This window comes from Peromyscus leucopus, chromosome 9 (genome assembly GCF_004664715.2).
Source record: "Peromyscus leucopus breed LL Stock chromosome 9, UCI_PerLeu_2.1, whole genome shotgun sequence".
NCBI lineage: Eukaryota > Metazoa > Chordata > Mammalia > Rodentia > Cricetidae > Peromyscus > Peromyscus leucopus.
The window spans coordinates 105,627,991-105,655,787 of NC_051070.1; the positions used below are offsets into that span (position 1 = coordinate 105,627,991).

Consider the following 27,797-nt stretch of genomic DNA (forward strand, 5'->3'; position numbering starts at 1 on the left):
GCCCAGGATCCCACCTGTCAGTAAGCTTAGTGGACATCGTGAACTCCAGGTTCACTGAGAGACCCTGTCTCAAAAATGAGGTAGAAAGCTAGGCAGGGTGGCCCACAGCTTTAGTCCCAGCAGGCAAATCTCCGAGTTTGAGGCCAGCCTGGTCTGCAGAGCTAGCTCCAGGACAGCCAGGACTTCACAGAGAAACCCTGTCTCAAGAAAGAGAACAACAAAAAATAAAGGTGGAGAAGAAATTGAAGAAGACAATTTGATGTTGACCTCTGGCCTCCCCAGTAGGCAAGCATCCCCTCCACCCCAGTGCACGCACACATACCCTGTACAAATCCACAGACTTTTTGAAAGTACAAATATTTATGGTTCTGAAAGCTCAATGAATATTAGGAAAAGTTCTCTCAGCTTCTTCAGGCTTGGAGACCACAGGAGGAGGTCAGGATTCATAAGCGGGGTTGGGTGTCTTCCTAATCTGCAGGCTTCACCATGGAGGGAACAAGTAGCTGAATTGGCCAAGGCCTGGAGAAGCCTGAGTCTCTTAGGCCACAGTGGACTCGGGTCAAGACTGGTTCATAGTCTAATCTAATGATTGTTATTAGGACGGTGTAAAAATTTTTGTCCATCAGTGAATGTTACAGACATCCCAAGTGGCAGAGATATGGCTCTTTCTCAGTTCCCATGGCCGTGTTTTCTAAAATACCAGGGCTCTCCTCTGACACTCCCACTGGCTGCCTCATTATGTAGCTCATGGGCTAAGACACCTGCTAGAAATCCATGTTGGTTGGCTCCTTCTCCAAAGACCCTGATTCAGTAGTTGGGTCAGAGTCAAGACATCTATGTAACCGGTGCCCAGGAGCTTTTGTGGGAGGAAGGAGTGACCCCTAAGCCCCTGCGGGTTCCTGCACGCCGATGGTTCGGTTTGGTCAGAGGTAATGCTAGGGTGGGCCTGGTGCAATACCTAGAAAAGACTCAGCGGAGAGGTGCAAAGACGAACCCAGGCTGGTCTCACCTTCTGGGTCAGAAGCATTGGGTGAGAAGCACTGGAAGTTGAGGGACAGAGACTAAAAGCTGGACGAGGTGTTCCCCACCCCCACCCCACCGACGGTCAGGGCCGAAGCTGCAGGCCCTGTGGCTCAACTTCCTGCCCTTGGTCTTCGGATGTCTTCACGGGTCACTGCCCACAAGGTTCAGCAGGGCATTCTTGTAGTCACCACTGGTGTCGCCCTGGAGGAAGGAGGCACATGTGGGTTAGAAGGGGGGGTTTGTGATGTTGGCCTTGCTCCTTGGTTACCTTGACTAAGAATTGTGCTCCTTGGGTGGGGCCTGTCCCTTCAAGGGTTTCTACACCACAGGTCCATGTAATGCCATCCCTCTTCTTCCTCATCTCAGGCTATTCCTTTGATTCCTCTTTTGATTCTCTGTCCAGCTAAATGGGCGGCGTAGGGGGGGGGGATGGGATGGGAAATGACTGACGGAGACTGAGCCACTCCTAAGCTCTTAGACGAGAAAGGCTTGTGGGTAGTTTCCTTCTAGAGTCAACTGCCCCAGGGTTCTTCCTAACGTTTCTCTCAGGACCAGGGATGCAGAGCCATTCACTTATACAACATGACCTATATGTATTCAACACCTACTAGTGCATTTCAGGGAGCCCCGCTGAAAGCGAGGAACCCAGAGTCACATCTAGACATAGAGCACGGGACAGAAACAGCTTGGTTTCGGTCCTGCAGGCCTGGAACATGGTTCTGTTAACGTACCAGAGCCCCCTTTCGCCTCCCTGAGACCTGTTCTCTCATCTGTAAATGTGATGAGGTACACGTGTGAGTGACCTAGCAGCGGCACTGGCTGGCCTGTGCTTAGTCTCCTGTCTCCTGACAAGTTGACTGCGAAGTCTAAAACACAACAAATGATAATTCTAACTCCTCTGTCCTACTGTCTGCCTCCCTGATGCCATCCTGCCTGAAACCTCTTAAAGCAGTGCTTTTTAAATATACAGTTGTCCCTCAGTATCTATTGGAGAATGGTTCCAGGACCCCATAGATACCAAAATATATATGCCCAAGTCCCTGATAGGTAATGCCACTGGCCTTGGCTATAAATTATGCACAACCTCCTATACTGTAAGCAATCTCTAGATTATTTATGATATCTAATCAATGGAAATACTATGTAAATAGTCATACCACACTTTTCAGGGAACAATGACAAGAAAAAAAGTATATACGTGTTTAGTACAGATACATCTTTTCCTGAATGGTTTTGGTCCTTGGTTGTCTGAACCAGCAAATGCACAGGGCCAGTTATATGTAAACTGTGAATTGCTTCTCAAGCGTAGTCAACAATCCACCCTGGTAGGAGAACTAGCCACTTGACTGAGCAGCTAAGGAAGACCTGGGGATGGATATGCTTGCCATGATTTGACTTGTGGCAATGAAAAAATGTGTTAGCTTCCAGACAGGCTGTTGGTTTCAGTCATAGCGTGATGCCATCCCTCTACACTTAGCACCCTGGCACTTCCACTAATTGGAATGAAGGTGAGTGATCACTGGAGCCTAAGAGTTCCCTACTAGGACTCCTTAGATCTGGGTTGGGAGGGAATTCCGATGTCTATGGAACTACTTAGTGTCATCGCTCCTTCAGAAATGGTTCCTTTCCCGAGGTTTTGGTGTATTCCACAGCTCAAATGCAGCCCCTTTCTGGGACAAGGGCAGCCCTCTGAGCTCCGTTAGTCTCCACATACTCTTCTGCTACATCCATAGTTACACTTCCCTCCTTCCTGGTCCCTGCATGTGCCACATGGTAACCAGTACAAGTGTGAGATGCTTACTGAGAAGGGATGGTCACCTGTGACATCAGTCATAACACCCCATGTCCAGGAATGTCTGTGTCACAAGTTGGCAGTAAAGTTGGGGACCTGTGTCTCACCATGATCATGCTGCTGAGAGTCTTGCCATACATCTTCTGGAACTGACACTTGATAAGGTTTAAATCAATCTCGCTCCTTGAAACGATGTTCCTTATCAGCGTCCCATCACGTGTCCCTGCTCCCTGGATAAGACAGTGACAATCAACCGCCATGCTGCACATTTCCTGTCTACCTCTGTAATGATGGACAAACCTGCGTGGGGATTTATAAAGGGCTAGACGTGAGGGAATGGGCCTCTGCTTCAGCGGGGAGAACACAGGGGAGGGTTTTGATGACACAGTTTTTTCTTTTCAGAATTCTTTTCTTTGGTGCTGCTAGGGATTGAACCCCAGGACTTGTGCATGCTGGGCAAACACTCTAGCACCGAGCTGCATCTACAGCCCATGACAAAGGGCTCCTCTTTCTCAGTCTCCTCACTCATTGGCTGTGCCTTTTCTTATTAGCAGCCCACTGCCTCAAGTTGCGGTATGCATTTGATTTACTGCACCAGGTTCTAGCCACAAAACTCTCACCACTCCAGGAAGATTTCTTCTTTGGGCAGCATCACTGTCAAGGTTACTCCACTGGCCATTTCATGAGCAGGACCTTCTGGCTCTTTCTCATCCCTGACTAGTCTTGAGTCAGATGGAGCTTAATGACCACACTCTCTTCTTCATGGGACAAGGTGTTCAGAAGGCTTGGGGGTGATGGTATGACTCTCGCTTTAGATGGTGCCAGCGTCATGTATTAGAGAAGCTGGGCACTGACATTAGTCACTGATAATTACTGTAAATGTCTCTCCTCCAGTGTAGTTCCCAATCGCAACAGGTCTACTTGTAAGGAGCAGCATGTCCATTTCTGCGGCCAGGGAAGCCTTATAAACAACAGGCACTCTGAAGCTAGCATCTGGTCATGGGTAGGAAAACTGACATGCCAGATGTGGTAACATCCCTAGAGTCTGCCCATGTCAAGGGTGTTGGGGTTCCAGCTGTGCCCACATAGGGCCTGCAACAACCAATTTGTTCTCAAAGAGGAGGTATGGTGTAAATAAAAGCACAACTTGATGGGTGCAAGATTGATGTGTGGCTCAGCCACTTAGCAGCCATGTGACCTTGAACAAGCCTTAGTTTCACCACACTTCAGATGGTAGTTGTGATATGGGTCTCACAGAGGTATCAAGGTTCAGTGAGCCTTCAAGGAACACCCGTCAATGCAGCTGCTCAAATGTACCTTCTGGAGATGAGGCTTCCCTTCCCTAGGCCTAGTTTGCCATCTGGGAATGCAAACCCTTCTGATGCATGAGAGAGTAGAACAAAGGGACCCAGAGTTCAGACAGCAGCGGCTCTGAGCACCCTGGCTGTGCATCTGACATCATACAGGGCTGACTCTAAAGGAGGCAGCAGCCAGGACAGTTACCTTCATGGCGTAGTGGAGTCTCTCAGCAAAGTAGCTGTGGAGGTTCCGAGTGCATTTCACTGGCAAACAAGAAAGCTCTATTAATAATAGCAGAAAGGTGTAGGTGGTGCTGCATATTCTTGTGTTTGTTTATGTGTTCCTGTGGGCGTTAAGGGTTAGTATTGTGTAAAGGTTGACGTGTTTCTTTGTGTGCCACTCAGCTTCAAAATGAAGGCTTTGTGTGGGGCAGAGAGAGTGGGACAAGGAGCAGAGCCTTGGGCAATGGGCACAGCTCCAAAGGCCCAGAGCAGCCAGGCCAAAGGCTGAGATGTGAAATGCACTGGGCACCTGTGGGACTCAGCTTGGGTCTTCTAGAGGACATCTTTAAGCTGTCACATTCAGGAAGCATCTCCAATAAGAATTTGATGACTTGGTTCCACATAGGTTGCCACAGAATGGTGGCTACTGGTCTCAGAGTTCCCAGTGAGTTGGAAACCCACATCTTGAATTTTCATGTAACAAAAGAGGCTTGGCTTTAAGGACTAAGGTGCCAGGAGTCCTTGGCCTGGAACATGGACCTCAATTTTTCCTTTCCATAGAAATGTCTTTCATGGATTGTGACACCTGTGTTGGGTGATGGTGTGTTAACCCAAGACTTTGAGAGTGTGGGCTGTGTGGGAGGTAGGAACGTACATAAACTCTGTCTTGACTCTGTATGACTTCATTACTCAACCTTCTGACTCATCTATGACATGAGGGTGACTAAGACTTGAAGAAAAAAATGAGCAGGAACTGCCCATCGCAGTGTGGTCCTGCACACCTTTGCTGTTTAGGAGGCATTAGTATTTAGGGTCTATGGGTAGAATCCTAGGTGACATCAGAGGGTGTGTTTAGCACTTGCAACATAGAATAAACCAAATAAACTTTACCACAGTCATCATCAAAGCTGACCTGAGAACCTCAGATGTTAGTAGCTACTGGAGACATGGAAATAGAGAGAGGAGACCTTAGCTACTGGCCTCAGAGGCAAGCCTGGGGTGGAGGCAAATGCCTAGCCTAGGAGTCCTCATCTCAGCTCCATTATGTAAGGTGATATAGGGGTGTCCTTCTGCTTGCCTCAGGTGTCTGCTCTACTGTGAGTCTTCCCATATGGTTTCAGCTTTAGACCCAAGATGTGCTATGGAGAGGTTATGGTAAGCTGACTCAGTCTTCTGTTGCAGGCAAAGTTGTCCATGTTTCTCTTGGTTGGGACTCAAATCACACACCCTCATTTCTTCAGTTAGCTACTGAGGTGGTGGCTTGGTACTTAGATTAGGTCCAGAAGGTGGCTTTGGGCAGGGCTACAGGAGCAGAGGCAGAATGCTCTCCAAGTATTTGTGGGTAGTCCTGGGCCCTGATTCTTGAGTCACTGTGGTAACACTCATGTGTATACACACTCACAAACACACTCATGCAACATGGGGGACTATATAGACGGCACAAAGAATAGTTCCCAGCAGGCCACACTGAGACTCTTGAGTGCTGTGGTTCCAGGGACCTGGGCTAAAGGGCTAAATGCTTGAGAGCATTGGGGGTGGGGAGGTGTGCCTTGAGTATAGAGCTCCAGTCACTTGCTATCACCTTCCTGGCTGTAGATGCATGTGCCAAGAGCCAAGCCCCCTTCTTACCCACAGTGAGCATGGCCTCCTCCAGCGAACCATGGGTCTCACTCTTGATGCTGTCCTCAATGCTCTTGTTGGCAATTTTTTCATATTCCTCGAACACTATGGAGAAAAGGAGTTACTCAAGGGACACATAGATTACATACTGCACGTCAGTGTGCCATCTTTGCCTCCCTCGTGGCACAGGGGGAAGAGTTCAGGTATCCATGGCTTTCTTCCCAAGCCTAAGCCACATAAGACTACACATGAGACCTTCCACACAAAGAACAGGTCATGTGCCTAGGGCGCCATCCCCCCTGCATTTCCCCCCTCTGCCTCGTACCTCTCATCAGGTGAGTGGCACTGCGTGTGCACAGGATGGTGATGAATTTCATCTCATCGGTCCCATGGATCTTCTCACCCGCTGCATACAGATCCTAGTATTGAGACATGAGGAGGTGAGGGAGAACGCCAGAGCCCCAGAGCCAGGGCTGGGAGTTAGCTACCATTCACTTGGACAGCCCAATATGGCGGCTCACTGTCCTGAGCTCCTGTTCCACCAATAGTGTTGGCTCAAGGCTCTTCTCTGTCTGGGGCCAGAAGCTGCTTTAGGAAATGCTCCCTCTCCCATTGCTCTGAGAACACTGGGTAACAAGCACTCTCCCAATGGACGGATACACAGAGATCTGCATATGAGTGAGCTCTGGGCTCGGAGAGGATGGCTCTGCCAGAAGCACCCTCGTTCCTTCACTTCCCAGCTTCTCCATTTTCTTCTGCGCTTCTCAGATACCTCACGTTCCTCCTTAGTCACCACAAGGTGGAGGCTGTAGGGTGGGGTCTGTGCTAAAGATAACTCCCTTGGCAAAGGGGACCATAAAGCTCAGGGTTCGGGTGTTAAAGCCGGGGCACAGAATCACCTGTGCATCTTGGAGGGCCAGTCCTGGGTCCACAAAGCCGCTCACATCGTCTCTGCTGCCCTAGGATCAGAGGAAACCACTCTGTAAGGCAGGTCACCAATCAGAACACACGGGCTGAGGGACAGTGGGGTCAGAGGCAGGTAAGGAAGGACTGCTGCTTCCTGGCCATGAGACAAGCCAGCCAGCTGTCTTCATGGCTCGTTTTTTGGCATTTGTAGGATGGGAGGAGATGAGCTACTTCATTGCAATGGTGGATTCAGTGAGCTAAGCTGGGCAGAGCCTGGCATGGGGGCCACACAAAAGCTGAGGAAAGAGAGGCATGGGCTCTGCAGTCAGGACCCTCCCCTCAAGCCAAGGCACAGCTGGTGCCCCCAGACCACTGGGTTTCCCCAATGCCCAGCCCTCACTCAGGGGCATTGCTTAAGAGCTGCTGCCGGGGTGGGATGTGGATATGGATCTCCAAGCCACAGTCCTAGAGTCTGGGTTGTGATACCTGCAGGAGGCACACCAGAATCCGCTCCAGGTAGCCACTTGTGTCTGCTTGAATGTCTTCTTCCAGGCTAGACCCGTAGTCTGCAGGAAAACAGAAGCAGAGGGCATGGGCAGTGACTGACCCAGGGCCCACCAGTGCCCACTTTCCTCTCCCATACCTACTTCCTCCTCTTTTCCCCATGGGAGGACAAGTTCTTGGCACAGAAGGTGTACCCATACCAGTCAGATGTCCTGGTGGTAGCCACCCATCTAGATGATCATTCAGACCCCAAAGTGCCATAAATGCACAACCAAGCCAAAGGGAGAAATAGACTAGGCCAGAGATGCAGACCAAGGCCTTCGGATTGAGACCATTATATTGCCAGATTCAGCAAAGCCACAGCCTTCAGACGACCCTGGCCAGGAGCACAATGTGGAGGACTGGCTGGCCTTTGCTTGCCTGGCAGACTGTGTTCTATGTGGGAGAGCTGGTCAGTGGGGCTCCTCTAGCACAATGTGGCCCTAGCAGATGACCCTCTCCAGAGTTCTGGCTTAGCCCATGGGCAGCCAGTAAGGACTTTCCTGTCCACGGCTGTCTCTGTTCCCCAGTACTGCCACAGCCTTAAGGGACATGAGCTCAGCTGGGCACACATCTCTCTCCCCATGTCTGAGACGTGCTCAGTCTCTGTTGGGCACAGGATTTGGCCCTGTGCAGGTACTGGGTGGACCTGCATGAAAAGACCCTCCAAAGGGTCCTTTCCAACACAGCCTGGTTCCCTTGGGAACTGCCTGACTCTTATTCCCTGACAGGTTGCCAAACCTCGGCCATCTGTGCAACCCCCTTACCTTCCTCATAGGCTTTCATGATCTCTCTCAGATGGTTCTTGGTCCGAGAAGCCAGGATCTCAATGATGACTCCTTCTTTGGTTCCTAAGCCCTGGGGACAGAAGCCTCTATGTTCTGGAGAGTTCTGCCCTTGGTCTCCTGCTCTGCCTGTATTGTCTTCTCAGGAGCTGTGGCCACCGCCCTGCCCTCTTCTGATGGGGCGTATGTTGAAGGGTGATATTGAATCCCCACCTTTTTCTTGTGACAGCCCTCCTTCTTTATCTGGGTGGTCTCACACAGGTGCTGACACCTCCCCTTCCTCTGTCGAAGAGGATGAGAGCCAACCACCCCTACCCTGAAGGTGAGATTAGAGATCACAGCTGTGAAATGCCTGGCAGAGACCACAGAAGTATCCTTTCAGTAGGAATGACTGTGGTTTCTGGGTCTCCATTGCTACTAATCTGTAAAGGTAACAGGAGCTGTGAGAAGTGAAGGATGACCGAAGGGCAGGGCTTGGACTGTAGAGATGGGTTTCTGGCTTCTCTGCACTCCTGGTCCAACCCTATTGTAAGAAGCCCTGATCTGGGCCTTCACCGTGACTGGCCAGCCCCACTGTTGGGTGGCTGGTTGAGCAGGTTGCAAGCTCATAAGGTAAGCTGGGGCCCCGGTGGCCACTCTAATGTATGGCAAAGGGGAGTACCTTCATGGCATCGTGGAGCTCCTTGGCCTCGTATCTGTATGGCGGGTACATGAGGGCCACGATGAGTCTCTCAAATTTGCCACTCAGCTCTGACTTCAAGGTCTCAGTGAGGTCCTAAGGCGGGCAAAAGGAAAGGTGAGATGACTTGTCCTCCAGGCCCACCGGAGTGCAGGCATCAGGTGGGGCCTGGCCTGGAGACTCTTCTTCCCACATGATGGAGGTGTCATGCTGCTGTGGTCAGTCTCCTGGGTCAGGAGCCTCTCTAAGCATCGTTATCTGTACCTGTTCAACAGGGATAATGGACCTTCTGCTTCATACCATGGCTTATGGACTGACAGGGATGTATGGCAACTCTGTGAACATTCTGGGCACATTCTAAACTCAAGAAAATAGAATTGCCATTGCTTTCAAGATGGCAAGATCTGGGCGTGGCAGCATCATGCTTACATCATTAAATGATTCAGTGAGGGGAGAAAAAAAACAAGTGAGGGAAAGAGGGAAGAAGGGAAAAGATTCTGAGATTCCATCTCATACCTGTCTCTTTCTAAGGGCACACACGTCTACAAGAAGCCACTAAGCCGCGCCCAGGTGATCCTTACAGGGCTTTGTCAGACCTGTTGCTTACAAGCTCTGGGACCTCAGCAAGTCACTGCACCTCTCTGATGTTGGACACTGAGGACAGTGTGTAGCTTGGAGGGGTAAGGAAAAGGAGTTGCAAATGTGTGGTTTCACTGGGGATGCTTACACTCCATCATGGATGTTTTTGTGTTAAATCTGTGAGCAGAGGGGGATGCTCCAGGCACCCATGTCTAGGCATGAACTTCTGTCATTCAGTGTGTTCCTCTAAGTTCCTGGCTCTGTGCTAAGAGCAGCTGGAGTGCCCAGGAGAGACGAGGGACATGCAAGGGAACATGAGAAGCATGTGTCTGTGCTGTGGGACAGAAGGGAGCCAGGGCATGCACTGCCAGGGAGCAGGGAAGAGGGAGGCCGGTTTAGACAGTGGGGACAGACAGAGCTGAAGAGAGCCGAGGCTGGATCCTGAGGGAAAACTGAGAACTGTAGGGAGAAAGAGTGGAGAAGAAACAGGACCTGGGCCATGCAAGGCCAATGCCAGGCCAGGGTTCAGGAGCTATAAATGGGTCTGCCAGATAAAACAGTGGGAGCATCAACTACAGATGACTGGAAGGGTCATTTTAATGCAATGTCTCCTGTGCGCATGTGTCCATCCCCGGAGGAGCTGCCCAGTCTTCAACACCCTTCTCTCTTACCTTGCCAAACTGAGCCTTGAAGGACTTGGCAATCTGCTGCCTCTGCACATTGCTTCTCTTGGTGAGCACATCTATGATGGCCTGCTCATTGGTCCCTGCAAGGGTGTACAATGTGAGAATCCCCTCTTCCTCTGGGGGCATCAGAAAAGACTGGGGAGGGGAGAAGGGAGGAGCCTGCTGGCTGGGCAATTGGGCCATACTATCTGAATAGCCCCAAATGCCTAATTTCCATGGTGTAAACAAGGCACCCAGGTAGCTCACCTCTTGGTTCCCCACTTCCAACTTAGTGTTGGGGTGTGGCTCAGGCTGACTTCGTAGTATAGGAACAACCAGTGACAGGGGTCTTTGGACACCAGCCTTTGAAGTGTGATCTGGTGAGATATCCTCACTCTCTTCCCTTATGTTGGTCACATTAGAGGAAGGTCATGACTAAAAGTCCAGACCATTGTGTCTGAGACCCTGCCCTGTAGGTCTTGTGTAGATCATGGACAAGTAGGCTCATCTCCTGGAGCCTCCATTTGCCCAGGTGGGAAGCAGGGATAATAGTAAAGATTTCACAGGTAGCAGTGGGTGTGAGAATCTGGTATAGGCACCTCTGGGAATGGTAGTTTTCTTTAGCACCCCAACTCACTAGGCAGAGCCAGCCAAAGGGGTGACTCCGACCTGGAGTGAGACCCAGTCCTAGCATAAGTCAGTCCTTTGCCGTTCACAGTCATGTGAGGGTGCTGGAAGAGGTTGGCTGTCTGTCTGGCCAGCCAACATGGGGCAGGGGATGAGCTGCAGAATCCACGTGGCTGGCACCCCTGGTGCAGCATCTAAACTCCCATCTCCATGCCACAGCAGTCCCTGTGCCAATCCATCTTCTTCTGAATTCACAGTGACACCGTGGGTCCAGAGTTCTCGCAGCCATTTTACAAGTGAGAAACCTCAGACTGGCAGCCTTCCCTGTCGTTCTCACGTGGGAAGGAACAGTCATTGACCTCAGAGCTGGTGTGATTCCCTGGGTAATGGAGTCACTCGGAATAAAATGGGGACACCTTTAATGCCTGACTGTCCCTGGTATCTCCCTTCTGGGGATGTGAGCGTGTGGGGCCCCAGTGGTCAGGCCATAGATGGTTACTCACCAATCCCCTTCATGGCTTTGTAGAGGGTCTCCGCATCGGGGTCTGGGTTGAAGTGAGAGCTGCCCTTCACAGTGACACCCTCCTGTTCAACCTGCAAGACAGCCAGGCCTGCTCATCGTGGGAAGTACAGGGAGGGCATAGGGGCCTCGTAGGCCACCCCGTTAGGCTAAGGACCTGCCCTAGGCACTGAGACAGATGGAGCCCTGCAGAACAGTGGCTGAGATCTCCTGCCCCTTAGCTAACAGGCAGGTGTGGCTGGGACCAGAGGCAACAGTTAAGAGGCATTGGTTGTTCTTCCAGAGGGCCCTGGTTCGATTCCCAGCACACACATGGCAGCTCACAACTGTCTGTAACTCTGGTTCCAGGACTTCTGACACCTTCACACAGATATACATGCAAACAAAACACCAATGAACATAAAATGAAAATAAATTATCTATATCTATACTAACACACACACACACACACAGAGAGAGAGAGAGAGAGAGAGAGAGAGAGAGAGAGAGAGAGAGAGAGAGAGAGAACAAAACAAAACAAAACAAAACAAAACCATCTGTTGACTGAGAGCAGGTAGCAGACTGGTCACACGTACCTTTCTCCAGGCCCTGCGCAACAGGATTGATTGGTGGAAATGAATTCATAAGGAATGATTTCTAAAAGCTGAGTGCCTGCCTAGGGAATGAGGAGTTAGGCATGTTTTTGTCTTTTCAAGGAAGGGTCTAAACCTGTCCTGGTCTTTCCTATGATGAGGTGTGGGTATTTCACAGGGCCAGGGGCTAAGATGAGCATCTCTCTCCCAGACTCAGGTAGTTTGCAAAGCCAGGGGACCATATCAGGTAGAGGGTTACATTTAGAAAGAACTGAGTGATGTTCTACGGATTATAGAATAAACTTGATAACCAAAGTTCACAGACCCTTGTCGACAAGCCTCCAATCCAGGGCATGCGCAAGGGCCGCTTGTATGTGTGTTCTGCATAATTTACCAGATGTTTATGGACGGCCCTTCGAAAGTGTGTGTTTTAGGGGAAGGAGTAGTAAGGAGCGGGAGGACTTGAATGGGGGAGACCCAGGTCCTTCAGATGGAGACTTCAGTCACACCCATTCTGGTCATTCACTCACCTGTTCCCCGGCTCTTCCACTGTTCCCACCCACCCACATGCTTTCCTACCCACCCCATCACCTACCTGTTTACTAATTCTCTACCCACCTACACAACCCCCACACCATCTCCTGCTCCTCCCCTCCTCCCCACTTCCTCTTTCCTTCCACTCCCCTCTTATTTCTTCCCCTCCCCATTTCCTTCCCGTTTTCTTCGTTTCCTTTCAAGCATCCTCCATCTATCTCTCCTTTTTTCCCCTCCGTTGATTTATCCATCATCCATCTTTCCACCCAAGCCTCAGGGTAGATCCTGAAAATACAGAACAGGTCCTCATGGATGGTATGTCCTTAAGAGTAAGAAACAAAACATCTTTCTGCATCCTTTGCTTGATCTTCACGTCCCATCTATCGTACCATGTTTTATAACAGGAACTGTTGGAAATAATTCCTGGGGTGAGCCAGTGTGATCTCAGACGCTGCCCCACTGTCCACACACACATAGTCCTTGTTGTGAGGTCACGTGCAGCTACTACTCGAAGGCCGTTGGAGCATTCCCTCTGTAAAGTGCACCGGCCATGATGCTCAGCTCGTCCCCATCCCAGCAGTCATATTAGGTGTTAATGCTCCGAGGCACAGGCCAGGAGGCTGGTTTTGGTGGCAAATGGTGTTGCTGGCATTTCACCCACAGCCTGACTCAGAATCTGAGCTGTCTACCTCTCCCACTCTACAGTGATTCACTCTTCCCCAGACGCTGGGTTTTTGGGGATGTTTCACTGCAGAGAGCCTCACCCATAGGCATGCTGGTATTCTGGGAGCGTGGGGGTGAGGAACATTTACGTTCTCACTTCCTCATTTGCTCCCTGCTCCAAATTGACCTCAGAGATCTATGGACTGAGGAGGGTCCCACACCCTTCAGGGACCAGGATTTGTCAGCAGCCCTAGGGCTGGAATATCCCCACATTGAGAAGTCTGTCTCACTTCCCTTGCTAAGGTTGTTATAGAAAAAGGGCAACATTCTGGGAGCCTGTCTGGAGTGGAGATCTATCTGGAGGCATCGATTTATTCCAGCCCCTGTAGGTCGGTCTCCGGCTCCTGATGGAGCTACCCTGAGGCCGGTGTGTCCAGACAGGTACATCCCAGGCAAAGGTAATTCAGCCTGTCCGAGTTTCTATGTCTAGAACACCTTCCGTCACAGGCACGAAGGAGCTGCCATCCTTTTGCCTGATCCCTTCACAGGATGCTTCCTCAAGGGGATCAAGGGGACCCTGTTCTGAAGACAGGCCCTCTCTGGCCATTCTGCCACTCCCTAAGTCCTGTTTCTGATCCAGCTTTGTGCTCAGAGGACATTTGGTCCTCACTGGCTGCCTGGCCAGACACAGAGGCCTTGTTGTCCCGAGTCAGCTCTCCTAAGGGTCAATGGCCCGGAATGACTGAGTCTGTGTCTGGACTCAGGCTGCCCAGACCTAAACACTTACTAGTGTGGCAACTTCCACGCCTGTCTAGTGCACCTGAGTCTCGGTTTCCTGACGTGTGTGTGAGGTCATCGATACCTGCCTTACAGACTTCGTGCGAGGCTCTAACGACACTGAATGAGAGATGCCTGTAGCAGTGTCCCCACACAGAAGGCTCTGAGAGTGCCAGCATCATCATCGTCACTCTGACCAGGTCCCCAAGAGGTTGGCCCTTACTCCTGCCCCGCGGAGTGCAGAGCCCAGCATCGGGCCATTTGGTCCAGCAGCTGACTTTAGGAACCGCTCCACACTGAGATCTCCCTGCTGTACAACTGGAGAAGCCACCGTCCTGGCTGCTTCCCTGAGGGAAGTGACAGCTCCTTTCACCCTGTCTTCTAGCCTGTCCCAAATGTCCAGAGCCCAGGGCTTCTACACCTAATGCTCTTTCTGCATAGTGACAGTGTAACACAGATTTCCCTGAAGCTGAACAAGCTTGGGGCTACAAAGATCCCGAGGGCTGCTGCAGAGACTCAGGCTTTCTCTGGTCTAAGCTTGCTGATGAGGGACCTGAGCAAGCTGCCTGATGTCCCAGAGCCTCCGCTTTCTCTCCGAGAGTGCCCAGCTGAGAAGGAAGCCTTGTGCCTGCTCCTGCGGTGATCCCGTTGTCCATGGCTCCCATGAGCTAGGTCCCCCTGCCATCTCCCCTTCTCCTGACTTTGACACATAAGCACTGGTATTCTGTGCTTGTACTCCCTTCTGTACCTTGAGCAGTGGGTATTGATCCTTGGACGGCAGTGCGTTTGCCCAGAGCATTCTCTGGCTTACAGTGTTCCAGGAACCCCCTGTTGTTCAAAAGTTAAGCTCCTTAGACTCCTTAGACTGTTATTCAAGGCCTTGATGCTCCACCCTGGCTGCCTCTCCAGGTCTAGATTCAGCCCACTCGGGACATTCAAACCACACAGAGCGAGTTTCCTCCAAAGCTTTACATACCGCTATGTCTGCAAGGAGCAGCCTTCCCTCCCGGAGTCTCTCCAAGCACAAACTCACACACAGCACACGTGCACAAGGGTCCTTCTGTTAAGTGCCCCTTTCCCTGCAGAAGCCTCCCTCTGGACTCTCTTACTCTTCAGCTTCCCCTTTGCATTTCAAGTTTTTTTTTTTTTTTTTTTTTTTTTTTTTTTTACATCTCTGTAGTAACTTTTATAATCATGGGCAGATTTTTTTGTTCTTTTTTTTTTTCCAGCTTCCTCACCAGGACTTGGCCCAGCAGGTTCAGCCTTTACTTTTTTTCTGCCCCCACCAAGTGCTTATCACCCAACATGGTGCAGGGACCCACCTCCCCAGATTATCCTCACTTACCCAGGCTTTCCACCAGGCCATCCTGTTTGCCTCACAGACGCTTTTCCCAGGGAGACGAAGATCGCTAGCTGGTCTCTACTCAGTGACTAGACACGTCTGCTCCCTGGCTAGTAGGTGTGGTTGTGTACACAGGCCCAGGCCCCACCCAGCACTCCCTCCCTGCCACCTCAGGCTCAGCTTGGCTCTGGGCCCCTCCTGTGGCTCCCAGGCCCCACCCAGACACTGCCTGGGCCTGCCCGGAGGATCACATCACTAGCTGCAAATGTTTGGGCTGTGGCTGTCACACAGCTTGGAAACTCTGAGGCAGCCTTTGAAAGGCAACTTGGTAAACATGGCGGTTGCTTCTCACAGGTTGGCTAGAGCTCAGTCACAGGAGAAAGGAATCCCACATGCAGCAGCCCTACCACTTATTGCTACATGGTTAACTGTAACAAGTTCAGCACAGGACAAGAAGACGGTAGCTGCCGTTCACTGGGGTGCACTGTGTCTAATCCCCTCGTCAACCGCCCTGTAATGTGTTCCCCTTGCATCATTACCACAGTCCTAGGAAGCAGGTACGAGTTCCATGTGCTAGAGGGGGAAACATCCCCATGCACCTAGATAGTTTGCTCAAATGACAGGTCCTGTGAGGGCAGAGTCACTGTCTGCCAGCTCTCAGAGGCTGGGAGGCTGCTGCCTCCCAGTGGGGCCGAGGATATGCTAGGTGCCAAGGAGAAGGAGGACTCTCCCCAAGAGGCTCATTTTGGGGATTTGCCTACTCGTCTAAGAATATTCTTTAGCACGGTTCTCCCTATGCCACCCTTAATTAGCTCCTCCCTATCTTTCAGCATGAAGTTGCTGCCTCTGGGAGCATCACCCAGTTCCAGGAAGGCTCCTAAATAGCTCTTTGCCCTCATGAAAACAGTTTCATGGTGACTTCAGATCCAAGGAAACCTCGCAGAATGGCGCCATGGTGTGAAATGCCAAGGTCCTGACCCCTGACTCTAGCGCTCTTTGCTCTGCACGCAGAGTCTTCAGCCTGGTCCTTCTTGTGGCATGGGCTGGGGTGGGGAGGGATGGACCCGGGCTGGCAGGCAAGGGGGAGGGGGCAACTGTGCCCTAGGAAGGCAGCTACTGGGAAAACAGGAGAGCCACTGAGCAACAGCTCTGTGAGATGCCACCAAAGAAGGCTGCAGCTGCCTCTGCACCACAGGGTGGTGGAGGACCCATTCCAGGCCTTTGGAAGCTTGGATTCCCCTGCGCTTTTTAGGGTTGGTGCATACTCATGCTTGTGTGCTTTGAGAGGCTTCCATCCAGGGACATCCATGTGAGTTTCTGGAGCCAGTGATTCTGGAAACAGAAGAGCCTGGCCAAAGTCTGGCAGTAGAGGTGACTGAGATAGGTAGAGGGTACTTGGATGAAATGCCAGCCCAGGGACTTCTGGGCTCAACCATATTCCATCCATGTATCATCTATTAAAGCTTCATGTCACCATGTGCCTCTGGCACAATACAGCACCCCCTTATCTACCCACTGTGTGCCCACATTCCTCCTTCACTGAGTGTTGGAATCCACAGAACTTTGAAGTGCACTGGATAGGGTCTTCATAGAGGAAATCACTGTACTGTGTGTTTCCCATCACTTAGGCGGGCCCTGGGAGGGATCGCTCCAGAAAACGATGGCAGAAACTTGCCTAGGACCTGGGGGTGGGGGCAGGTAGGGGGAGAGCAGGGCTCAGCAAACCCAGATCCTAGTCCAGCTGAGTGCTGTGGGTCCCCAGATCCTACTCTCCATGCCACCCATGTCTCAAAGTTCAGAGTGACGCTTTCTAGACACTGAACTGAGTACATGGTACAGGCTTTTCCCATGAGCATGAATAGCCCTGCACACCGGAGGTGAAAGAATAGAGCAGTGGTTCTCAACCTTCCTAGTGCTGTGACCCGTTAATACACACAGTTCATCATGCTACTGTGACCCCCAACCATAAAATTATTTTTGTTGCTGCTTCATACCTATAATTCTGCTGCTGTTATGAATCATAATGTAAATATTTCTGGAGCTAGAGGTTTGCCAAGGGGGCTGTGACCCACAGGTTGAGAACCGCTGGCTGGCATAGAGGCAAGCACGGGATTCAGTTTGAGTGAAGGGCAGGAAGTCTGTTTAGCCTGGGACCCGGAGTGCTGGGAAAGGCGGTTCAGAAAAAAGATTTCTCCACTGGGTCATGCGGTGTTGTAGGAACTGGCTGTGGGGACGGGGGCCAAAGGAGGCCTTGGCATAGTGCTTGTGTGCGGATGAAGCGTGCGTGCGTGCGTGCGTGCGTGCGTGCGTGCGTGCATGCGAAGGGTCAGGGCATGTGTGAGGGTAGAGATGAAGCCTGTGCCCAGAGCTCATTACCATTCACGTTAGCGTCCAGCAGAGGAGGGAGAGGCCTGCACAAGCTTGCAGTTGGAAAGGGAGTGGCCTGCTGCAGTTGAAAATGGCCGAGAAGTGGGCAGGAAGAAGCAGGTGGAGTTTGGGCCTGGGTGGGGCTCACAGACTAACAAAGGCTATCTGAGATGATGAGCACTCAGCTGTACTCCCGGTCCCACCCCACGGGTGGGAAATGCAGGGCGCTGGTAAGAAGGTAACAGGGCGCTGGTAACAATGTGTTCTTTGTGAGGGCCTGGCTCAGAGTGCTTAGATGGTCTGCCAAACACAATATGACTGTAGTTTAAATGATACGACTGTAGTTTAAAAGAGATAAGGAACATCAGGCTGCAGAGGGTTAAGTGGCAGAGGTTAGAATGTGGTGTAAACAAAGCTGCCCAGCCCTAGTGCTGGTTAGAGATGCGTGGCCCAGCACATCACATTTGAGGGAACACCTACGTGGTCCCAGAACATAAACCCACTTGGGGCCCAGGAACGGCATCCGCAGCATCAGTGGGGCACTTTTTGGCCTCTGCTCAGCATGTCCTTCAGCATCCCCCCACCCCAGGCCTCCTGGGATCTAACCTCTCTGGGTCTTCTCATCATAGCAGGCATCACTTTGGGTTTTTCCACTGTTTGCTCTGCCCAACAAGGCAGTACACACAGCTTGTGGGTTTGTGTTCTGCTTGGGCATCTTCCTGTCTGTCGCCTCTGACCACTGAGTGTGGTGGTAATCTAATTGTACTGAAATATTATTTTGATTGTATGTTAATAAATAAAGTTGTCTGGGGGTCAGAGCTATTAGAGCCATAGCAAGAGTGTGGCGGTGGTGGCACACGCCTTTAATCCCATAAGATCTCTGTGTGTTCAGGGTCAGAGCTATTAGAGCCATAGCAAGAGTGTGGCGGTGGTGGCACACGCCTTTAATCCCACAAGATCTCTGTGTGTTCAGGGATACAGTCAGCATTGGAGACATATACCTTTAAGACCTAGGGGGCTGTACATTCAGACGGTGACGAGGCAGTCATGTGTTTGGGTTTACAACCAATGAGAAGGCAGAACAACATACTTTAAAAAAAACTAACCGACAGGAAGTAGGTCTCTTTTCGCGAAGCTGGGACAGCAGAAGGAAGGGTGAGATTTAGCTCTGAGCTCTGACCTCTTGGCTTTCTCTTTTACATTGTTTCTGTGTTTCTTATTTAATAAGACGGTTGGTTACATCTACAACTGAGAGTGGATGAAGTCTCTCATCTGCTCCCCAGATGCCGCTTTCCTCCAGAGGCAAAGTCAGCTCCCAGGGCTGCACATATCAGCTCTCCCTCTTTCCGGCTCCATCTAGCCACGTTGAGTGTCTTAGTCAATTTGCTTTCAAAACGTTGCTTTCATTCTTTTTCAAACTCTGCCTTTTCCAGACCGTTCTGTCCTCTCTTTTCTTGGCTTCTTATCTCCTCACTTCTTTAAATGTATTACAATTTGTTTATTGGAGCAAGCATAATTCTGTAACCAGCATGCCTACCTATAAGCAGGAGAAAAAATCTGAACACTATACTAGTGTATGACTGGCACTAGATTTTAACCTCTTGGCTTCTTGGATTTTGTTTCTTGACTCTCCTTGTGGAGATGCAGAGGAATCTCCCCTCCTGGATCCTCTTCTGCAGGAAGGCTTTCCCAGAGAACCCTGGGTGTCTCTAGAAGGAGTTTTGCTGCAACTGTCAAACTATCAGCTGCAATGAGCTAGCTGTAATAATGTCCTTGTTCACTGCAGACTCAGAGCAGTGATTCCCACAGAGTCCACAGCAGGAGGCCCCCTGAGCTATGCCCTGGGCAGGGGATGAGGTTTTTGGTTGTGTTTTAGGAATTTAGGATTGGGACAAGGTTAATTTTCCCTAGCTTTGGCTTGCAGGGGTGCAGATTCCAACTCTAAAGTCTGACAGGAAGCATTTTATCCCTTTAGGCAGAAGCCCTGTCCTTTTCTATTTTTATTTTCTGGGGCAGGATCTCTCTACATAGCCCTGGCTGTCCTGGAACTCACTATGCAGACCATGCTGGCCTGGAACTCACAAAGGTCCTCCTGCCTCTGCTTCCTGAGTGCTGGGTTTACAGGTGTGCACCACCATACCTGGCTTAATTCTTTTTTTTTTTTTTTAAGATTTATTTATTATGTATACAGTGTTCTGTTAGTATGTATCCCTGCAGGACAGAAGAGGGAGCCAGATCTCATTGCAGATGGTCGTGAGCCACCATGTGGTTGCTGGGAATTGAACTCAGGACCTCTGGAAGAACAGTCAGTGTTCTTAACCTCTGAGCCATCTCTCCAGCCCTTGTCTTAATTCTTTAAACAATCATTCAATAATTTGACTTCCAGTTTCTTTCATTATAATATTTCTTACACATTTTCTGACACTTGGAAAACTGATCTCTCCCTTTTAGCTAAATTTTGCGTTGGTGAGTTGCACTCAGCATAGAGCCTTTGGCTAAGTGGATAAGCATGAGCCTATGTGAGCGGTTGGTAGGCAAACATCTCTGTGGGTGCCCCCACTCCTCGATATTGTCTTCAGTAGCCCAGAACAGGCACAGAAAAGGCAAACAATTGCCTCCATTGTAGTGAGTAGCCATTCCAGCTTTGACCTGGAAGTTCCAACCCCCATTGAGGCTTCGGTAATGGTCACACCTACAAGGCAGGGCTGAAAGAGAACCCTGACCTTCACCAAACCCTTAATGGAGGTTGAAACTTCTAAGTCAAAGCTGGAATGGCTACCCACTACATCCCATCCACCTGGATCCGGAGTTTTAACCTTAAAGAGGACCCAAGAAAAGGGGTCAGAGACAAGTATGGTGGCTTGGGAAGCTGAGACAGGAGGGTTATCATGGGATTGAGGTAGCCTGGGCTACATAGTGAGTCCAGGTCGACAGAGATGAGGAAGGCGTGGTTGAGGAAAAATCAGAAACATGTAGGGTGTTGGAATAAAACTGAGCCATGAGCCTGGCTCAGGGGTGGCACTGGAGAGAAAATGCAGGTGTGGTTGAGGGTTAAAATAATCTAATAAAATAATAATAAACTAATAAAATGAAATAAACTAATAAATAAAAGAAAATAAAACAAAATAAAGTATGGGATGGAAGGACGTCTCTAAAGATTGTACAAACTGGAAGGTTCCATGGAGCTGGTAAGCGAATATCTGAGCTGTGTGTTTAGCAGATGGCCAGGTTCAAGACCTGTGGGGAGAAGATAACACAAGGAATAGCTCAAGACCACCACACGGGATGGGTTGTCACAGGCGTTGCCGTACCGCGAATACCATCCGACTTTGGGAGGCAGGGTGTGTGAGCCAAGTGTCCCGGTCTCCTGGACCAGAAAGAGATGAAAGATGCTGGGAGGAAGGGAGGGGCAGGCCTCTTTGATGGACACTGGATCGTGTAGGGTCCAGAGCTCCAATCTGTCAGCCCCATGGAGAGGATGGAGCTGACTGGCTGGCCCAGGGCTGGAGGCTCCCGGTTGTGAGTCTGCTGTTCAGAGTAGGATGTGTGTGTTTGGTTGGGGGCTGTGTGGCTTGGGATGCACTGTGAACGTAGAAAGGAGGAAGTAATTCCCACCATTAGAAATGCAGTACAAAACCAGCTAAAAGATGGAACGTAAGTCTGCATTGTAGTCCCTCCCTGGAATTTGGAGAGCGGCTTGGTGGACAAATGTAAGCTCTGAGCGCCACCTTCTGGAATAGTGTAGCATTAACACTGGCTCCCTCACCCTCACTCCTCAGGCCTCAGAAAGAAGGAAGAAGGGGTGAGGTTGCCTAGGCAGGAGTGTGGCGTAGACAGGTTATCCTCAGTCCCCTCTATCCCCGGGGCACAGCACCACAGATTTAGCCTTCTTGAGGTGCTCAACCCATCCTCAGACAACAGCAAACAGGGAAGAAAGTTGAGGAGTTTTAGTCACAAGCAGAAATTTCAGCTCTGAGTTTGAGACGCCCAAGTTAATTCCAGGCCCCTGAGCTGAATCTCAACCTTCTAGCCTTGGTCTCTTTGTCATCCCCAAACTGTCACAGGGTCACTACTCCCTCATCTGACCAAGGGACAATATGCCTCCTATTACAACCTTGCCGCCTGGCCTGACCTGCCACTGTGACGTCATGCGTTTGTCATGTGACAGAAAGCTGGTCTGAGGTGTCTGGCTCCCAGAGAAAGCGCTGCTATCACGTACTGGTCTGAGGTACTCAGTCAAGGCGGCTCACAAAGCCAGGGCAGCAACGATGCTGTTGACACCACAGACCCACGTTTCTTCTTCTGTTTTTAATTGAAATTTTTTCATACAATGTATTTTTCATTATGTTTTCCCCTCCTCCAATTCTTACCAGATCCTCCCCACTTCCTTACCCAATCAACTTCATGCTTCTTTTCCCCTCTGTTTCCTTAAACAGACAAGACAAAACCCCCCAAAGCACACATACACATGCACGCGCGTATACACACACACACACACACACACACACACACACACACCAGAAATAAAAACAAACAAGCAAAAGACCAATAAGATAAAAAATATGCCAAACAAAGCAAAATGATACCATATAGATACCAAGTACAAAAGTACTTTTCACTATGCTTTTCATTTGCCAAGTACTCCTGGGCATGTGGCCTGCCCCAAAGTATGTTAATACACATTGTGAGACTTCACCAAAGAAAAGTGATTTTTCCTTTGCCAGTGGGCATCAATTACAGATGTCATCTTAGTGGGAGATGGGAGCCCGTGTCCTTCTCCCTTCCCTGTTTCTCGAACAGAACGGGTGGAACTCTCCCAGGCTCCGCCACTGCCTGCTCCCAGCCCTACTCATGGAGGCCCAGGGCGTAGGATGGAGGCGGCAGGCAGGTGTGGGGCTAGGAAAGTTGGGTGGGAAGGAACAGGAATGAAGTGTGTGGGAGCAGCAGGCCTCACTCTGGGGAGACCCTGGGGCAGGTTCCTCACCACGTTGAAGACCACTTGGGGGTGCCTGCTCAGTCTGTGGCCACATCCTTAAAACAACCCCCATTCCCGTGGGCATCCTCCAGCTTGACAGGGGCGATATACACCTGTGGGCTGGGGGTGCATTCTGACGTGACTGGTGGAGTTTTAGCAAGCTTTCTGTTTCACCCAAGAGATTCAAGATAGAAATAGAGTCCTTCGTAATTTGAGATACTTCTCATGTGGGGACCCTCCTCCTCCAGTGTTGGGCAAAAGTCTTATGGCAGAAGTCAGCAGCCAGCTGTCATGGCTGCCCTCATGTCACCCAGTGTCCAGCCTGCATGGATACTTCAGTTCAGTTTCAGCCCAGTGGGGCTGGGTCTCTGGGCCTGGTCACTCCTTAGCTAAAATGTAGATGAGCTCTCTGCAATCCTTAAATTCTGCCTCCCTTCTTTCCCTGTACCACGCCACTATTCAGAGACACTGCCACCTTTTAGAAGCTTCAGCTCTGGAAGATGGAGGGTGGGCGCCCCAGGCCCGCTGGTTTCCATCGGGTCTGATCATTCTGGTAGCTATACTGAACTACCATAAACAGTGTGGCTTACAAACAACAGGAACTTACTGTCCACCCTACTGGGAGGGTGAAGACTAGGGCTGAGACAGACTAGTGTCTGGTGACTCAGTTCTGTAGCTCCTGGTAGGGCCTCTGACTGTGTTCTCATTTGACAGATGGACCCTTAGGCCTGAGTCCCATTGATGGGGCCCTGCTCTCGGGACCCAGTCCCCCTCTATGGCCTCATGCCACACTGTAGTTTAGGGGGACAGGACACATTCAGAGCCCATTGTGAGCTGGCTGAACTCCTGTTCCCTCTCTCCTCCCCAGCGCAGACACAGGACTTTTCCTCTCTGTAATCTTGTGGGCCAGTCCGGTTAGTATTACTGCTGTCTTCGGTACATAGCCTATGCGGATTCACACTTGTGCTTCTCTGGAGAATCCTAACCAATAAACATGGCAAACACCTCACTATTGTCTGCTTGGAATGTGAAGTAGAGAACAGGATGAAGGGGTGGGAGAAAGAAAAAGGGAGGGGAAGGAGGGGAGGAGACAGAAGAGGAGGGAGAGGGAAGGGAGGGCAGGGGGAGGGGAAGGGGGCTTTTAAATAGATACCATATGTACGAGTTCCCATGAAGACCTCTCCATCCTGGGCCAATCATGGTGCAGCGAGGAAGGGGTAGAGCCACAGCACCGGGACCTCGGCTTTGTGTGAAGCTCCCGTTGAGTGTGAAGGTATACGTGTGCAGTGTGCTTGTAGAGAGACCCTACACTGTCACTGCTGGGGGTGTGAGGGACACTCCTGGCTTCAAGGAGCCCAAACAGGAGTCCGGGATGAGAGATTATACAGAGCAATGAGGAGGTGCTGAGCAGTACAACCCGGGGAGAGTCCTCTACCCTTGGGGGCCAGGGCAAAGTCCCCAGGATGCACTTGCGGGTAACTTCTCTGCACTGACTCTTGGTCCTTCCACTTGAAGACTATAACAAGACCTCAGGAAAGCACTCATAAATGCTCAGAGCGGAGGTCATTTCCTCCGGTGAGAGGGAGGCAATAGCCAACCTCACAAAACGCTGCTGAGGATACCCCGACTCACTGGTGGTGCCTCAGACAGACAGGCAGACTAAGGACACAGCTAGGTGGACAGACACCCCTAGGTTCTGCTATGACATCCCCTAGCTTCCAGGCTGAGGGTCAAGCATTGAGAAAGGGCGTCCTATAAACCAAGGCCACCTCTGCACTCTGGAGACTCTAGCTGTACCACTTTGACACAAAGTGACTGACCTCTGACTGCTAAGGGTGGGGCCCCACAGGGTAGTGACAGAACCCTGGGCCACAGGCCTGGCCACTAAGGCCCAACCCAGCCTGCTGTGCTCCCACTGGACCGTCCCAATCTTGATGCAGCGCAGGTCTTTGGCAATGGGAGAGGGTCATGGGTACCTGAGTTCACACCTTGTCACCAGCGACCTCTATTCCAGTTTGCCCTTACTCTTCCCAGAGGAGACGTTTGATTGACAGTAGAAAACAGCTGCCAGAAACAGGAGAGGACCTGAAGGGTGGGAGAGGCTCAGGTCCCATCTAGGTAAAAGATGGGACCCAGGTACACAGTCCAAGCTGTGATAGTCAAGGGCAGCACAAGACAGAAAAGCTGGGGTGGAGAGAAGAAACAGGAACCCCCTGAGTGAGTACTCTGGAGGTCAAACTCATACAACAAAGAAAACACCCACAAAAATCCCTGCACACAGCATAAGGCATTCCAGGACAGCTTTAGTTTTGGAAACAAGGAGGATGGTACAACCATCATTATCCACTGACTCAATCAATACCACTTACAAGCCAAGGTGTGACATATTTCCTCCTGTATTTGTGTTAGCGAAATTCAACTACAATGCCTGAGTATAACCTTCAGGGAAATGTGGAGTGTAGAAGGCTGCCATTTAATTAACTATCAAGATTCGGGACAACTGGATAGCCTGTGTCATGGCCTCCCTGGGGAGTGTCCAGAGGACCCTGGGGCTCCTTGTTGGGTCATCACGCTGGTGTACCTACCTGTTCCCTTCAGGATCACATAGACATGGTGCACGTATTGGGTGGCTTAACACTGTAATACTCAGCTCTGTTGAAGCCTGATTCAAAGGACACACAGGTGAGGTTTGCCTGATCCAGTACAGTTTGGAGGCTCTCTTGGATGTGGGGGGTACATGGGATATCTAGAAAGAGAAGTCTTGCTTCCAGAAGGGGATTTATTTCTTCCTAGGACACATTCAAAATTCAAGGATGTAGGAAATGGAAACCGGGAACATGTAATCCAGATGAAAAGTTCAAGTACTCCTCTTTGCAAAAGCCTAGGGAAATAGAACTCAGGAGGGCATTTAAGGATTGGGAGGGGCAATTTCACAGAGACCTTCGAGGATGATCCCATTTGTCCCAGCCTTTGCAGATAGATGAAGACAGACTTGTAGGAAGTGGGACCAGAGGGCTTTGCCTGGTACCTGCAGTATAATCTCACCTCAGATGGTGAGCATCTTTCTAGATATGGAGCGTGCTGATTAGCAGCAAACCAGAGCTCTCTCACTACAATCTAAGACCTGGTCCACGTGTCCAATGCAATAAACAAAAGCCTCTTAAACTTAGAAATTTTGTCCTTTAGAGGATGGGCGACGAGGGTGGGTGTGACAAAGGGATTCTACAGATTGGCGGGTGTGGGGAGTGAGCAGAGGTAGCATCCTGGAGGGAGACCCGGTACACCCAGTTGGGCATGGGGACTGTGGATAGTTGATAGTGTAGTACTTCTGATTTGGTAGGCACATCTTTGAGCACAGAGTCTGTGTAACAGGGAGACATTCTCTGCTGTTTCCCAGGCAGATCTTTGAGCTACAGGATGCCTGTGGGATGCTGAAACACTCCCCATTGGGTTGAAGGACAAGCCTTGAGGTGCACGGTGCTTGTGTGAGATGGAAACAGTTTCTATTGGGACTGAGGCAAATCTTTGGGCTGCAGGAGGCCGGTGAGCAGCCGGGATTCACGACAGTGAAGTTGGCGCATCGACCCTGAAGGAAGGAGAAAAACACAAGTTCACAGAGATGTCGTTGGACTTGGGCCAGAAGGCTGACATTGTCTGACTTCAGGTGGTAGAGTCAGGACACATCAGGATTCAACCAGCAGTGCTGGCCTTGTGGATGCTCCTTTGAATCAAATCAAATCATAATCAACATGGAGTCACTTGTGTCAAGTCCTAATATAAACCAAGATTCAAACAAGGAAAGCTGATTACTTATGAAGGAGGAAATATCATTCATAAAGAAAAACTACCATAAAACACAGCTAGGACCACACTGCCCAAAGATCACTACAAAGTTCACACATCAATGGCTGTGCATACACAGTAACTCCATAGCAACCCATAGCCCAGATGCCTAAAGATACATTGCCTTTTAAATCCCTTACAAAAAAGCGTCTGCAAGGACATCCACTCATTGATGATCAAAGGTGTGGGCTGGTGCCATTGGCACATTTGTTCTAGATCCTTTAATATTCTTTTATGATTCCTTATGGTCGAAGGTTATTGTCTCAAAGTCACTTGTGTGAACCTTCTAATTTTTGCCTTTAAAGTTTCCCTTTATTCTTTTAATGTGCACACAGCCTGCTCTGGAATGTGGGATCCTCATTGCAATGCCCCAGTGTTCCCAAGTGAATCATTATTTTTGGAGAGTTTCTCTGATTGTTGATTAGGTTGGTATCAGAAAAGTCTCTTTTACCTTAGCTGTTTTAAACAAGTTGTCTTAAAGAACCTGGCATCTGCCTCAGACCTGTGAATGGCTTTCTACAAACCTTTTCTGGTATTATCACAAGCATCTTTCTGGTTTCTGTGAAGTATGTCTGCAAGGACCTACCTCAAAGGACCTCATGATTGTTTCTGGCGATTTCACTCTTGGCTTTACAGGTCTAATTATTTTGCTTCCTCTGCATAGTTAAGATGCTGTGGAAATTCTTATTTCCATTTTGGTTTGTTTACATGGGTCTGTAAATAATTGGGCTCTTTCATATCTTGCTTATTTGTGAACTTCAAGAACAAAAAAGAACATTCTAAATGTTGGGCATTAAGCAGTCACTTTGAGTCCCACGAGATATGAATATTCACAAACACTTTGCATATATCACACTTTATACTATAAGATGTCCTGTCCAAATGTTTCCACTGATCACCCTGACGCCATGATACTTGGGACAGAGCCGGGATACAGAAGGATCGGTTTACAACCTGGCTGTACCACTCAACAACCTCGCCACGCTGAGCCCCAAACTAAATGCCAGTGCCTCAGTTTCCACAACTGTGAAGACAGCAGGACAGAGAAAGAGGCACACACACAACAAAACATCTGGAGCTGGGCTGGAGGGTGCTGTGCTGACTGGCTCCTGACCATGACTATTGAAAGGTTTCTTGACTTTGAGGGTCCTGACTTTCCTTCCAACAGTAGAGTTGTTGGTTTGGTTAATCATTCGCTTATGGGAAGTCCTTAGACCATGTCTGTCTATGCGGAAGTTACAGTTTCTCTGAGGCAGCTGTGGGAATGAAATGAGGCCCAGGCTCCAAGCAGCTCCTGGGGTTGGGGGTGAGCATGGAAAGATGAGTGGGCTTGGGGACATCCTGTCGTTGTTGTAGACACTCTGTTCAGGAGGACAGGGCCAGGGGTCCCACACTGAACCTCTTTCCCATCAGCTTAACAGGCACAGAGATAGAGCCCAGACTGAAGAGAGCTCAGACTTCAGTG

At 50.2% G+C, this 27,797-nt stretch overlaps 2 protein-coding genes across 2 annotated transcripts in view; both read right to left on the bottom strand.

The window, feature by feature from the left end:
• Positions 1–341: 341 nt before the first annotated feature.
• LOC114699341 (annexin A8) lies at positions 342–15,292 on the bottom strand. Its single transcript, XM_028878347.2, has 12 exons — positions 15,151–15,292; positions 11,243–11,333; positions 10,119–10,213; positions 8,851–8,964; positions 8,172–8,262; positions 7,348–7,427; positions 6,855–6,914; positions 6,281–6,374; positions 5,965–6,060; positions 4,319–4,377; positions 2,923–3,045; positions 342–1,224 (listed from the first exon to the last, which is right to left on the bottom strand). The coding sequence occupies exons 1-12, from the start codon at positions 15,169–15,171 to the stop codon at positions 1,165–1,167; spliced, it is 984 nt and encodes a 327-aa protein (XP_028734180.1). The 5' UTR covers positions 15,172–15,292; the 3' UTR covers positions 342–1,164.
• A 10,357-nt stretch (positions 15,293–25,649) lies between these two features.
• Positions 25,650–27,797, bottom strand: part of Antxrl (ANTXR like) — a 29,679-nt gene continuing 27,531 nt past the window's right edge. Inside the window, exon 18 of the mRNA XM_037208710.1 lies at positions 25,650–26,075. Within this exon, the coding sequence (XP_037064605.1) occupies positions 25,656–26,075 (420 nt within the window). The 3' untranslated portion in view covers positions 25,650–25,655. The remainder of the gene's footprint in view (positions 26,076–27,797) is intronic.